The 13,870-nt window shown below is 43.4% G+C and overlaps 2 protein-coding genes across 3 annotated transcripts; one reads left to right on the forward strand and one right to left on the reverse strand.

The window, feature by feature from the left end:
* Positions 1-3,196: 3,196 nt before the first annotated feature.
* On the reverse strand, positions 3,197-10,146 carry LOC115252342 (cysteine-rich and transmembrane domain-containing protein 1-like). 2 transcript variants are annotated; one of them, XM_029847251.1, is made up of 4 exons: positions 5,884-6,272; positions 5,741-5,793; positions 4,124-4,301; positions 3,197-3,429 (listed from the first exon to the last, which is right to left on the reverse strand). In XM_029847251.1, exons 1-4 carry the CDS (start codon positions 5,930-5,932, stop codon positions 3,278-3,280), a joined length of 432 nt encoding a protein of 143 aa, XP_029703111.1. In that variant the 5' UTR covers positions 5,933-6,272; the 3' UTR covers positions 3,197-3,277. The 2 variants fall into 2 exon arrangements, with proteins under 2 accessions (XP_029703111.1, XP_029703112.1); XM_029847252.1 differs by lacking the exons at positions 5,741-5,793; positions 5,884-6,272 and adding an exon at positions 9,908-10,146.
* Positions 10,147-10,639: 493 nt separating this feature from the next.
* Positions 10,640-13,500, forward strand: LOC105418983 (teneurin-2-like). The gene is made up of 4 exons (XM_029847719.1): positions 10,640-10,669; positions 10,720-10,987; positions 11,390-11,520; positions 11,694-13,500. Exons 1-4 carry the CDS (start codon positions 10,640-10,642, stop codon positions 12,429-12,431), a joined length of 1,167 nt encoding a protein of 388 aa, XP_029703579.1. The 3' UTR covers positions 12,432-13,500.
* The last annotated feature ends 370 nt before the right edge of the window (positions 13,501-13,870 follow it).

Below are 13,870 nucleotides of genomic sequence, written 5' to 3' on the forward strand. Positions count from 1 at the left end.
TTATGGGAAATCATTTTAAGACAACTAATGTGCAAATGAAAGAGCTCATATCAAACATGACTCTTGTCAGAGCACGCTGGCATCCTGACCTCTGGGGCCTCTGGGGTACAGGAGGAGTCAGGGGAAGGGGCTGTTCTGGGGAGAGGGCAGGCAGGAGGGCCATACAGACGTCATTGCATAAAGTGCCAAAGAGCCTTAAAACGGACAAGCCTGAGACAGAGCGTGACGAGGATCGAGACACAGAGAGAGGGTGCACTCTGGGAACACATTCACTGTGTCCAAAACCACCCCCTATACTCTACATAGTAGTGATGGGACGATGATACCTCAAGGAGTGTATTGACACACTACACAAACTGTGTCGGCAGTGTATTGATACTGTGTTGGTCACCCACTAGTGACCCCTGCAGTAGTTATAAAATGATTGCAGGTAAAGGAATTCCTTGTTTGCTAAACTGAGTTGGTATGTAAAATATAGCAAATTTGAGTTACAATTCAGTTACAATTTTTTACTTATGTACACACATTTTTTGTTAACTTAACTGTTAAATCATATGAAATAATACAAAAAAGTGATTAGTTTATGATTTTTTATTGAAAAACGAAAGTTTTTGGAGTGTCTTTGCTCCAAGGCGATTTCTCCTCTTAGACACCAGCTCCCCAGCCTTAGAAAATACTCTTTCACACGGTGCAGATGACGGTGGTGAGCAGAGAGTTTTAAGTGCAAGCTGAACAGAGTAAAAACTAAGGTGGCGTATTGCATTCACTTGTTAAAAAAATAGACACCCTATCTCATGATTTCGAGATCAGGATCTCGTTATTATGAGATAAAATGAATAAAGCAACTGTAAGGCTTTTTAACTGACTGTCATATGTATCACAGGTCATTCACTTGATAAACTGATAAGGTGAGCGCAATGCGCCGCCGTTAAAAATTGTATATAACAGTAAACAATGCTCAAAGGAGAAAAAGATTTCCCTTGTTTGGAGTCACAAGATCAAAATTATTCCACAGTGGGGAAAACTTCTTAGAACGATCCATAATTGCGCAACTGCAAAACTCCATCCAACAAACCCACGACATGTCGATACAGTTTGTTTCCTTATAAACACACTTTGGCGTGGCACATCCAAACGATACAATTCCTGTATCGGTCACGTGATTTTTTCTTAAAGCAATACACGCATCGATACGGGGTTTCACTCTTGAGCTCTCGGCACAGTGCTGACGCACCAGTGTCGCTCGTCAAATCACTACTACATAGTGCACTCAATAGTAGTTTTCACTTTATCAAGTGAATGACCTGTGATACATATGATAGTCAGTTAGTTTTTACTCTGTTCAACTTGCACTTAAAACTCTCTGCTCACCATCGTCATCTGCACCGTGTGAAAGAGTATTTTCTAAGGCTGGGGAGCTGGTGTCTAAGAGGAGAAATCGCCTTGGAGCAAAGACACTCCAAAAACCTTTGTTTCTCAATAAAAAATCATAAACTAATCACTTTTTTGTATTATTTCATATGATTTAACAGTTAACAAGAAATGTGTGTACATAAGTAAAAAATTGTAACTCTGAATTGTAACTCAAATTTGCTATATTTTACATACCAACTCAGTTTAGCAAACAAGGAATTCCTTTACCTGCAATCATTTTATAACTACTGCAGGGGTCACTAGTGGGTGACCAACACAGTATCAATACACTGCCGACACAGTTTGTGTAGTGTGTCAATACACTCCTTGAGGTATCATCGTCCCATCACTACCAGAAACAGCTTCTTCCCCACTGCTGTCTCCCTGCTGAACTCCGACCCCTCTCACTTTACCTCCCTTCAGGCACAATAACCCCGTCTGGATGGAGGATTGTGTAGATCAGGTTGGTTCGGCAAAATTTGTCAGTAAATTTGACCTTTTGAAGGGTTATTGGCAAGTGCCCTTGTCAAAGCGTGCTCAGGACGTTGCTTCATTCATAACCTCTTCAGGGCTTTATTCATATAAAGTTATGCCATTTGGGTTACGAAATGCACCAGCTACCTTTCAGAGATTAATGAATACAGTAGTGGCCGGCTTGGATGGCTGTGCGGTGTACTTGGATGATGTTGTCATCTATAGTGACACATGGGAAAACCATCTACAGCACATCAAAGCTTTGTTTGACCGTCTTGTGTGGGCAAATCTGACAATAAATCTAGCCAAGTGTGAGGTTGCCAGGGCTACTGTAACTTACTTAGGAAAGGTGGTGGGTCAGGGGCACGTTCGTCCAGTTAGAGCCAAAGTGTTGGCCATTGATCAATTTTCCCCACCAACAACTAAAAAAGAACTCATGCGCTTTTTGGGCATGGTAGGCTATTATCGGGCATTTTGTAGGAACTTTTCTACTGTGGTTGCCCCTCTTGCTAGTCTCCTTAGTGAAAAGGCAAAGTTTGAGTGGTCACCCCTGTGTCAGCAAGCTTTTGAAGAGGTTAAGCTTGTGATTTCCTCTGCCCCTGTCTTGGCCGCTCGAGTGTTACGACTTGGCTCAAAGTTGTAACAAAAAGAGGGAATCAGCACACAGAAAGATCAAATCATCTAAAGATTTTATTGAGAAACCCAAACCAAAATGATGAGACAGCCACGAGGTATGGTGGCAGCAGCCCAGCCAGAGAGAGAGACAAAGGAGAACCGCCCCTTTTATGCCCTCTGGCTCCTCCCAGCTCGCAGGTGAAACCAGTCTCACTGACGACCCACCCAGTCTCTGGGTAAACAAAACAAAACACATGGGCGGGCCTTCACAACTGATTACATCTGTTACAATAATTGCACTATTTACATCTGTTTATTTGCACTACCTACATCCGTTTATTTGCGCTGCTTTTCATACTTTTCACATTTTTACCATACTTTATCATTATTGTATAGTCAAAACATACACATAGTTAAAAACTGCATAAATAGCCTCTATTGATCCTGTAGGAAATTCAGCACCATAGTTACAGCCTGTATACTGTATATATTTATCTTGGTTGCAATGACTTGTATATACCCTTTACATATCTGTGAACTCTGTAAATACAAACATATAGATTGATATCATAAACATATATTATTGTGTGTATATATTGTTTATACCTCATCACAGTTTTGTTTGCTACTTAAGCACTTCTGGTTAGATGCTAACTGCATTTCGTTGCCTTGTACTTGTGACATGTGTAATGACAATAAAGTTTAATCTAATCTAATCTAATCTAATGTAGCGAGTAGTGAATAGGGAACAAGTGTGTGGTTTCGGAAACAGCCTTTATTCCGACTGCATGTCCAAACAGAAGGAGCAACGAAGAACCATCCAACAGCCGTTCAGGAAGGCCTGTATTTTCGTCTCTGTGTTGTCCTCTCTTCTGTCCTCCACCACCACATGCACTGGGGGAATAAAAGGAGGAACACAAGCAGGATCTGAAGAACAGAAAAGGAATTAATAGGAGACACAAATGAAATTTGTGAGGCTTCTCCTTTACTAAACAGACCAGAGTTGCCAAGTCTTCAGCGGTCGGCTGGAGTGTCATAACATGACCAAATGTCTCCTCGCTGTGTTCATGTGAGGCACATTACCATGGCAATGCAATGTCACTCAGCCTCAGCCCAGATAAGAGCTTCCAGGACGCACCACTGCTTTCAACAACACACTTTCTTCTTCTTCACTTTCAGTCACATGTCTGCATGCAGGCGTGTGAGATTATTTGAGATTTTGACAATCTTTTCTGAGCACAAAAAAGGGGTCTCAACAAAGAAATCGCCCCTTTCTCGTGTTAATGAACTTACTAACTTACTCATGGTCACTCATGATACAGTGAATGACAAAGGTGTGTTGCCATAGTAGCAGACTAAGGGATATGCATGTCCATATGATGATATACATTACAGCATGTATACATTTTGAGCATAATGACCTAAAGCTAGTTTAATGTGATATTAGTGTGGAATTATCTTATACTAATCTCTAAAAGTCCTTATTTACATTTTTACCTCCAAATATCGTTCACGTAATGAATATTTTAATATAATGAAACTATTTTAACTGGATTTCAACTTATGTGACTACAATCTGCTGCACAGATCTGCATCATTCTATGTCTACGTGACCGCTCACCTCTGTTGGGAGGTTCTCCGTACACAGGCCCAGGTGGGGGTCCCCCCTGCCATCCGTGCTGTGGTTGTCCAGGGTACCCTTGATAAGGGGGCTGTCCTTGAACAGGATAAGGACCTGCAGCACCCATTGGACCAGGGGGGTAGTTGGGATTTCGTACATTATTCTGCATCTTGTTCCCCTGTGGGGGGTAAGATAAGGAAGATAAGGAAAGCAGGCGTAAAAAACACAGACAGAATAGCCAGGCTGATGCTGCCTCTAGCAAATGTCACGTCCACCCTTCCACTAAATGTTTTAGAGCAGGAAATTAGCGCAGTAGCTTTTATAGTAAATGTATACGAAAAGCCTACAGGAAAACTGAATGCTGAGAATAGAAAACATGGGATATGTTATTAAAAGAGTGGTCAATCAGATGATTAACATCATTACTGATGTGTGGCACACTGGATCCATCAGTTGTGCCCTGCGAGATGAGGGGATTGCAAAGAACGCAGACGTGAACCAATTTTGTATTTTCACGCTTGACACAGGAAACACCAGATATCCTGTTCTGTCAAATCACGCTTTTAGTTGCAGCGCAATGTGTTGAGAGGAGCAGAGGACAGTCAATTTAGGCAATTTTATTTCCTTATCGACGACCCTGGTTTAAAAGTGCTATAAATTTGGCATCGGCCGGGTGTCCAAAGGTTAACCGAGAAGTGCATTTCAGCCTCTTCAGCTACCGGTACTTTCAAGGGGATCGGCAATAATCAGTAATCTGACACCAATAAGGCTGACGTGTTCAGCACCATCTAAAATAACTACCACGGTCACCTTGCCTTCAACGTTTGTGTTTAATGAAAATGTGTTTCTGAGAAGATTTTAGAACATGAATGTACCTTGATTTTTGGAATGATCAATTAATCAGTCAGTCAAATTTATTGTCCTGCGGTTGTAGACAGACATTAAAATAAAACCACACAACAAACAAACAGGATAATAAATAACAATGGGGACTGTATTGCATCAATGATAGACAAGGACAAGTATAGAAAATAAAATGCAAAAGCTGTTCGTCCTTCTTAAAGGTAGCCTCTGTGTTAGGCTGGAAGCAAAGTTTTTCATTCAGCACAGTTCCAAGGTATTTGTAGCATCCACTTGTTCCATCTCCACTCCCTCCTTCATCACCAGGCCATGATCCAATTTCCCTCAAACAAACTCATTAGGACAGAGTCATCGGCAGACTTGTTGATTTGTCCATGCACAAACTGACTTCAAGAAGTCTAACGTGGAGCACGGGGCTCTCTGGGCGGTGGCACGGGCTGATAAGCAATATCAGAATGGGATGCTCCACGCCTCTATCAGCTCTGTATGCAAACTGCATAGGGTCAAAGGTCCCCTAGACCTGGACCAGCTATTACATCACCTTCTCAAACATCTTCATGAACCAACCATTAATCCGGTGTTAATATTAATATTATTAGGAGATTAATTAGTCATGTGTCTGTCTGGGGAAGCTCAGACAATGCTTTCAAAACACTATTTAGGCCTTGACGCACAAACACAACACACTTGGGACATCTAAGCCCATTAATCTGAAAATGTATGCTGTCATAATGATTAAACTAATCAGTGCCCTACCTGTTGGACTTTCCCTGATTGTGTAACTCTGTGGCGAAGGGCACCCATGAATGCTGTCAAGTGTTCATAGGGCACAATGTTCTGAAAAACAGCAACTCAAAATTCTGCTTCTCATTAGACATTATGAAGTGGAAATGGAGCACCTGACGGGCGAGAATTACAGCTACCAGCTGCATGTATAGGCCTCTCCATATGATCCAGCAGCTGGGTAACCTAGCAGCCTTTGTTTACCCCCGCAGATTCTCGGTAACCGATGTACAGAAGACGACGGCCTCTGGGACCCAATTAGGTGAAACTAATCACAGTCACAAGGTCTCTTTTAACACAAACGTAGGAATTTACAGACCGGTAACTCGAGTCTTTGTTAGCGCACATTTAAATGGAGTTTTGTTTTTCTCTACCAAGACCCAAGTCAGCCAGTGTCTTTATCCTGTATGACGTCACTACAGTGACACTCTTCGTATTATAAATCTATTAATATCAATGCCGAATATGGTGTGGGTGATCTAATTCTTGGTGCAATATTCATTCATTATTGTCCGACAAAAAAAGAAAATAAAGATCATTAGAAAACCTGCACCTGCGGGCCCCAGCCCCCAACACAGATTGTCTCTTCTCCGATTATTCCAGCTTTAAAACACACAGTATTTCTATTTCCAGCCTACCTTTGTACTGGTATCCAGCTGCAGCGATGTTGTAGAGTTATTTTCTTTCACTACTGTGGTAAATAATAATTTGAATGGTGTTTGATGTCAGCCAACAGCCTGCTGACTATGTACGAACAGAAATAGTTGAGAGGAAAACTCAATGCGTCTCGTGTTTTTCTGACTACAAGGGTGTCCGAGACGGTGATTGGCTGCTGGAAGAACCGCTGCCCTTGCTGTTCAGAAGCCACCGCAATTACGACGGTTCCTGGTCATTTAAGGATAAGGATAAACTTTATTGATCCCACATCGGGGAAATTCACGTGTTACAGCGGTAGCCCGTGGTGTACAGTACAGTATAGTACTAAAAGAAAGGGAAAAAAAGACTCTTATGTTATGTACATTACTATGTACATTATACATTATATACAGAAATTAAAAATTATATACAGAAGGAATGTCAGGCAATATGAAGAAAAATGAAGGTGCAAATAAGAGATGTGCAAATAAGACATTCCGGAGGTAGTATGATTAAGTAGTGCGGAAAAAATTTGCCAAAACCATGGGTTATTGATGCTACATTAAGAGTTGTAAATGTTGTACAATCTGACTGCAGTTGGGATGAATGACCTGCGGTATCGTCCTTTTTACACCGTGGGTGTAACAGTCTGCTGCTGAAGGAGCTGCTTAAGGCCCCCATTTGACCTTAAGGTAATTTGACCTTACGACACCGCTCACTGAGTCAGCGAGCTAAACAATGATAGAAACTAAGTAAAAGAAAGAGGACATTTCACACAAGTGGAATTTTTGCCTTCGTGGGTGGCAAAATGCGAAGTTTATGTTAGGAACGGTTGTACCAGGACCCGAAAGCAGGCAGCACGCAGTGGCGGATCGGTTTCCGAGAAGCTTTATTGAAGTTTACAAGAGTTGTTAAAAATCAAAAGGCGTGGAGTAGTGATGGGACGAGCGACACTGGTGCGTCAGCACTGTGCCGAGAGCTCAAGAGTGAAACCCCGTATCGATGCGTGTATTGCTTTAAGAAAAAATCACGTGACCGATACAGGAATTGTATCGTTTGGATGTGCCACGCCAAAGTGTGTTTATAAGGAAACAAACTGTATCGACATGTCGTGGGTTTGTTGGATGGAGTTTTGCAGTTGCGCAATTATGGATCGTTCTAAGAAGTTTTCCCCACTGTGGAATAATTTTGATCTTGTGACTCCAAACAAGGGAAATCTTTTTCTCCTTTGAGCATTGTTTACTGTTATATACAATTTTTAACGGTGGCGCATTGCGCTCACCTTATCAAGTGAATGACCTGTGATACATATGATAGTCAGTTAAAAAGCCTTACAGTTGCTTTATTCATTTTATCTCATAATAACGAGATCCTGATTTCGAAATCATGAGATAGGGTGTCTATTTTTTTAACAAGTGAATGCAATTCGCCACCTTAGTTTTTACTCTGTTCAGCTTGCACTTAAAACTCTCTGCTCACCATCGTCATCTGCACCATCTGTTTCTCAATAAAAAATCATAAACTAATCACTTTTTTGTATTATTTCATATGATTTAACAGTTAAGTTAACAAAAAATGTGTGTACATAAGTAAAGAATTGTAACTCTGAATTGTAACTCAAATTTGCTATATTTTACATACCAACTCAGTTTAGCAAACAAGGAATTCCTTTACCTCCAATCATTTTATAACTACTGCAGGGGTCACTAGTGGGTGACCAATACAGTGCCGACACAGTTTGTGTAGTGTGTCAATACACTCCTTGAGGTATCATCGTCCCATCACTAGCGTGGAGACCACAAGAAAGTTTTAATCCAAAATCCAAAAAGAAAAATTATAAATAGGTGGCTAGATTACCAATAGGCTGCAGGTGCGCCAGTCCATGGCTCCACCACGCCCCCTGCAGGAAGAAACCTGCAATAGAGTTCCCAGAAGCTGGGAACCTGACATTACCCCTCCCTCAACGGGCGCCTCCGGGCGTTCTTCCAGGCTTGTCCGGGTGGGCGCGGTAGAAGTCACGGAGGAGGCTGTTGTCCAAGATGAACCGGCGTGGAACCCACAATCGCTTCTCCGGACCATACCCCTCCCAGTCGACCAGGAACTGGAAGCCACGACCTAGTCAGTGGACGTCCAGGATACTCCGGACCGGATAGGCAGGACCTCCATCCACAATGCGGGGAGGGGGTGGAGGATCAGACGAGGCAACCAGTTCCGTCTCTGCGACTGGCTTCACCTTGGAAACATGGAAGGTGGGGTGTATTTTCAACGCTGGGGAAAGCTTCAGGCGGACGGCTGCGGGGTTTACCATCTGATCCACCTCAAAGGGCCCCACAAAGCGAGGAGCCAGCTTGCGGGATTCGACCTGGAGTGGAAGGTCCTTGGTGGACAACCAGACCTTCTGACCTGATTGATAGGAGGGAGCTGGCATCCGGTGTTGATTGGCCTGTAGTTGAGAACGACGAGAGGTCCGCAATAGAGTCGTGCGGACCTGCCTCCACACCCTCCTGCAACGGCGCATGTTGGCCTGCACTACGGTACTGCAACTTCCGCCTCCTGGCCCTCAAATAATGGAGGCTGGTAGCCCAGGGAAGCCATGAAGGGGGACAGACCAGTGGAAGTAGAGACCAAGGAGTTGTGGGCGTACTCCACCCACGGCAGGTAGGTGCTCCAGGAGGATGGATCTTGAGCTGCCACACACCTTAGGGTGTCCTCCAGGCTCTGGTTCGTTCTCTCTGCCTGCCCGTTGGCCTGTGGGTGGTACCCCGACGTAAGGCTGACCGAAGCTCCCAGCGCCGAACAGAAGGCCCTCCACACTTGCGAGCAAAACTGTGGACCACGATCAGATACTATGTCCTTAGGTAATCCGTGGAAAAAATTCCACATTGAACCTTGACAGTATGCGGGGACAGAACAGTCGTTGCTGACCCTTCTTGCAAAGCATTTCTGTGTTTGCATTAAAAGTCAGCTTCTTATCAATACCAAGGTACTTATAAGTCTCCACCCCCTCCACCGCCTGACCCTTAATGGTGGTGAGCTGGACAGCAGGGGGCTTTGACCTAAAGTCAATGACCATGAACTTAGTTTTTGCCACATTTAGTTGTAGGAATGCTTTATCACACCAGAGTACAAAACCATCCACAACAGGACCATGATCAGTGTCATCTGCGTGGAGAAGACTGACAATAGCTGAATCATCAGCAAATTTTAAAAATATATCCAGTCTGTTGTCATACTGGCTACGGCAATCATCAGTGTAGAGAATGTATAGAAGCGGTGACAGGACACATCCCTCAGGGGATCCTAAAGAGGATAACATCTCCCCAGACAAATAACCGTTCACCCTTACCCGCTGAGTTCTATCAGTTAAAAAATCAAGAATCCAACCCACCATATTAAAATCAAGGTTACATTTTTTTAAGAGCTTTTCAACTAAAATGTGTGGTTGAATTGTATTAAAAGCAGATGAAAAATCAACAAATAAAACCCTAGCATGTGTTTTGCTACCTTCAAGGTGCTTAAGGAGCAGGTTGAGCAGAGTGGCAGTAGCATCCTCTACACCTCGCTTGGCCCTGTAAGCAAACTGTAGCGGGTCAAGAAGATGCTCAGTTTTTGTAAGGACCTCTTTCTTTAGTAACTTTTCAAAACACTTCATGACCAAAGAGGTCAGGGCATCTGGCCTGTAGTCGTTTAACTCCTTGGGGTTATTGTGTTTGGCCACTGGAATAACTATCACTATGACAGACTGGGACGCAGGGTGTCCACGAGGAACAGCGTGGGACAACACCTGCAGTTCTTCTATGCTGACCTCAACTATCCGACCCGGGTCACGCACATCTTCAACCACTCCAGTTCGGACATCTCATCACTTTACTACGACCTGCAGGTTGGACTAGTTTTTTTAAAGGAAACACAGAGTGTAACATTTTATATCGAGACAAATTGGAGAAAGACTTAATAAATAATTTTTTGAACCCGCTGGAGTTTTCAGGTGCATTTGCATGGTGTCAAGGCTACAGATTACATATTTCTGTCTCGTAAAACCCCAAAAGACTGCAGAATTTCATTGTGAAATGTATTACTGTGAACATTACAAACGTACTAAATTTCCTTGTCATGATCAGGGACACTTGTTCGCCATGGAGGCGAGCAGTGGAGAGGAATATTACATCGCTTCTGACAACACTTCTGAAAACAGCTCCAGGCTCAATCGTGAGCTCCTGGGGTGCCTTTCTGTACATGAAATATGGTTCTGACCTTTTCATGGGAGTCAGAGAGGATTTCACTAAAAGCAAAGTGGTTCTTCTTGTGTCGTTCAGGTTCAGTACACTCCCTATGGTGAAGTGTACCTGGACTCAAACCCAGAGTTCCAGCTGGTAATCGGTTTCCACGGTGGTCTCTACGACCCTCTGACCAAGCTGGTCCACTTCACTCAGCGAGACTACGACGTTCTGGCCGGGCGCTGGACTTCGCCTGACTACAGCATGTGGCCCAAGATTGGGAGAGATCTTCCTCCGCTTAACATGTACATGTTCAAGAACAACAACCCCCTGAGTGACATGCTGGACGTCAAAGATTATGTCACAGGTAGAGCATTCAATGAGTAATTCTACATAATTTAATCATTACTTCATGGGAGGTGGCAGGACATTTAATCAGAACTGTCCATTTCATTCCAACCTTCATTTTACCACTCTAGGCCTGGTAAATATTTTACAGAAACAGAAACATTTCTTAAAACATAGAGGTCCATGAATAATGCAGAGTATCAAGTGAAAAATGGGCAGATAATAGACACATCTCTGCATCAGCCTCGGGTTTCGCCGTAAAAGGAAAAAAATATTTGGTTAAGGTGGTTTCTGCAACTGTACCTCAAAGAGTTACAGAGGCTCTCTTTAATTAATGGCAAAAAAAAAACACAACTATATATGAAAATATTTATACATTTGTTGCCATTGGGTAAATTCTCGCCCTTCCCGTCTTCTGTAGATGTGAAGAGCTGGCTGGTGATGTTTGGCTTCCAGTTTAGCAACATAATCCCAGGATTCCCTCGACACTCGCTGTACTTTGTGGAGCCGCCATATGAGCTGCAGGCCACCCAGCACTGTGAGAACGGACAGGTATTGACTTTGGTTCTGAAACCATTGCCAACAGAAGCAGAGTGGTTACGAATTGCATGAAAATGATTGATGACGCATATGAGTCAGTTTTAATAATGGTGCTAGTAGCCGCTAATATACTGCAGGAAACTGACAATACGAGTGAGTGAAATGTCCGATGTGTTCCCCTGCAGCTCATCACAGGTGTGCAGCAGGCGGCAGAGCGTCACAACCAGGCCTTTATGGCCCTGGAGGGTCGTCTCCTAAACAAGGAACGCAGAAGGCGCAAAAACAAACCAGGTCACTGGTTCGGTACCAGCACCCCCATAATAGGCAGAGGAGTCATGCTGGCTCTGAAGGAAGGGAGAGTGGTAGCCGGCGTGTCAGCTTTGGCCAGCGAAGACAGCCGTAAAGTTGCTTTGGTGCTCAACGGTGCCCAGTACCTTGAAGGCACCCATTATACCCAGGATGGGAAGGACTGCCACTACTTTGTTAAAGTGGGCTCCGCTGACAGCGACCTGTTGGCACTGGGGCTCACCAACGGGCGAAAGTCGCTGGAGAGCGGAATCAACGTGACAGTGAGCGGTCGCTCGAGGAGAGGAGTGACCGTGGAGTTTGCGGTTCCTTCTCTGGTGCTGAGCATTCGCTACGGGCTCGCCGTGGATGTAGTGGACGAAGAGAAGGTAAGACTTTTGGAACTGGCCAGGCAGAGAGCCTTGGCTGGGGCCTGGAGCAAGGAACAACAGAGGGCCAGGGACGGGAAAGGAGGCAGCCGTCTCTGGACAGAGGGTGAGAGACAGCAGCTCTTAACTTCAGGTAAAGTACAAGGCTACGATGGCTACTATGTACTTCCTGTAGAGCAGTATCCAGAACTGGCTGACAGCAGCTTCAACATCCAGTTCCTCAGACAGAACGAGATGGGCAAGAGGTAACGGCACACCTGAACTTGCTTGAAGGGCACTTTTAATTCTCTGGATCCTACTTTTTATTTTTTCCTACCCAGCCTCCTCAACCCTACTCCTCTTTAAAGAAAAAAGAAAAATGTGGAGAATTAACCAACAAATGGGGTTATTTGTGGAACGCTGCAGGGACTTTCGAAAGAATGACTTATCAGAAAAAAAAAAGTTCATTTTACTGCCCCCGGCAAAAAAAAGGAAAAAGAAAATCTTAAAAAAAAAAAAAAGTTTGGATGAATGATTCTTTTTAGGGAAAAAAAAACTGGAAAAGCACTGAAGAACCTTTGAGAACTGTTGCTTAATGAATAAGAATCCCCTTTTTAAAAAAGATAGTGATATTTTCACCCATATTTTTTGGGTCACACTGACAGCGGCCATGACAGTTACCACGCAGCGGAGTTATTCTGTGCTGCCAAGGCAAAGGGACCAAAGTAAACAAAGCCACTCCAGAGAGCAGCATTTTACAGCTACACGCCAACGGAGGACGCCGCAGAGGCGTCCGGTCCGATGAGTCACCTCCCTGTCTCAGGCCTCCCATCGTCCACCACGGACCGTTCCGCCGCTGCCCAAGCAGCGCACATCCAGCCAAGCGACACCGGAGCTCATCGTACCCATGAATAAATCGGATGTCAATAAACAAAAGATGATCAACTTAACAAGAAACAAACAAAAAAGAAAAAAGCAGTCCAAAAAAAAAGGTGATGGATATCTGTGGACAATGTGCGTGAGACAGCAACGTTTAATCGGACGAGAGAAGAGGAATCATATTACTACATATGTGTCCACCTAAATTTCAGGATGTTGCGTATACTGTAGATGCCGTAGTTTTGTACATTTCAGTCGCAGTAGAATCGTGAGACTTTCACCGAGGCACTTCTGTACAGAACGATCAAACACAACACTGTCCGGAGAACATGCTAAGTTAGTATTTATTTCATGATTTTACATTTATTTATTAGTACTATATGACAATCATGAATGAGTCACCGGTTCTATTTAAAGCGAGCATTAATGGATGAGTTGGTTTCCTTTTGTAAGCTATGTACGAAGAAAAAAAAAAGTTCTGTTTGTTTTTGTATCATTTCAGTTTGCTGGCAGGGCAAATAATAGTCTCTCAAAAGAATAATTTATGTAATAAAGTGTTTAAAAAAAGCAGTTTATACCTTAAATAAAGTCTTTAAAACTGTGAAATCTGTTTTTTCGAATTATATTTCGATGTACAGTGTATAGACTTACCTTTATGCAGCACAGTAGAATATTGTCCAGAATATCAAGTTTTATATTTCTAAGAGGAAGTGGCTTGTAATGTGCAAAATCTTTAGCTGGTCTTACTACTCTAGAATTTTTGTGGCACTCTAATATCCATATCTACAATATCGGTCCCCTTTTTGTTGTTTTTGACTGGTTTTTTTGTG

This window comes from Takifugu rubripes, chromosome 14 (genome assembly GCF_901000725.2).
Source record: "Takifugu rubripes chromosome 14, fTakRub1.2, whole genome shotgun sequence".
Taxonomy (NCBI): Eukaryota; Metazoa; Chordata; class Actinopteri; order Tetraodontiformes; family Tetraodontidae; genus Takifugu; species Takifugu rubripes.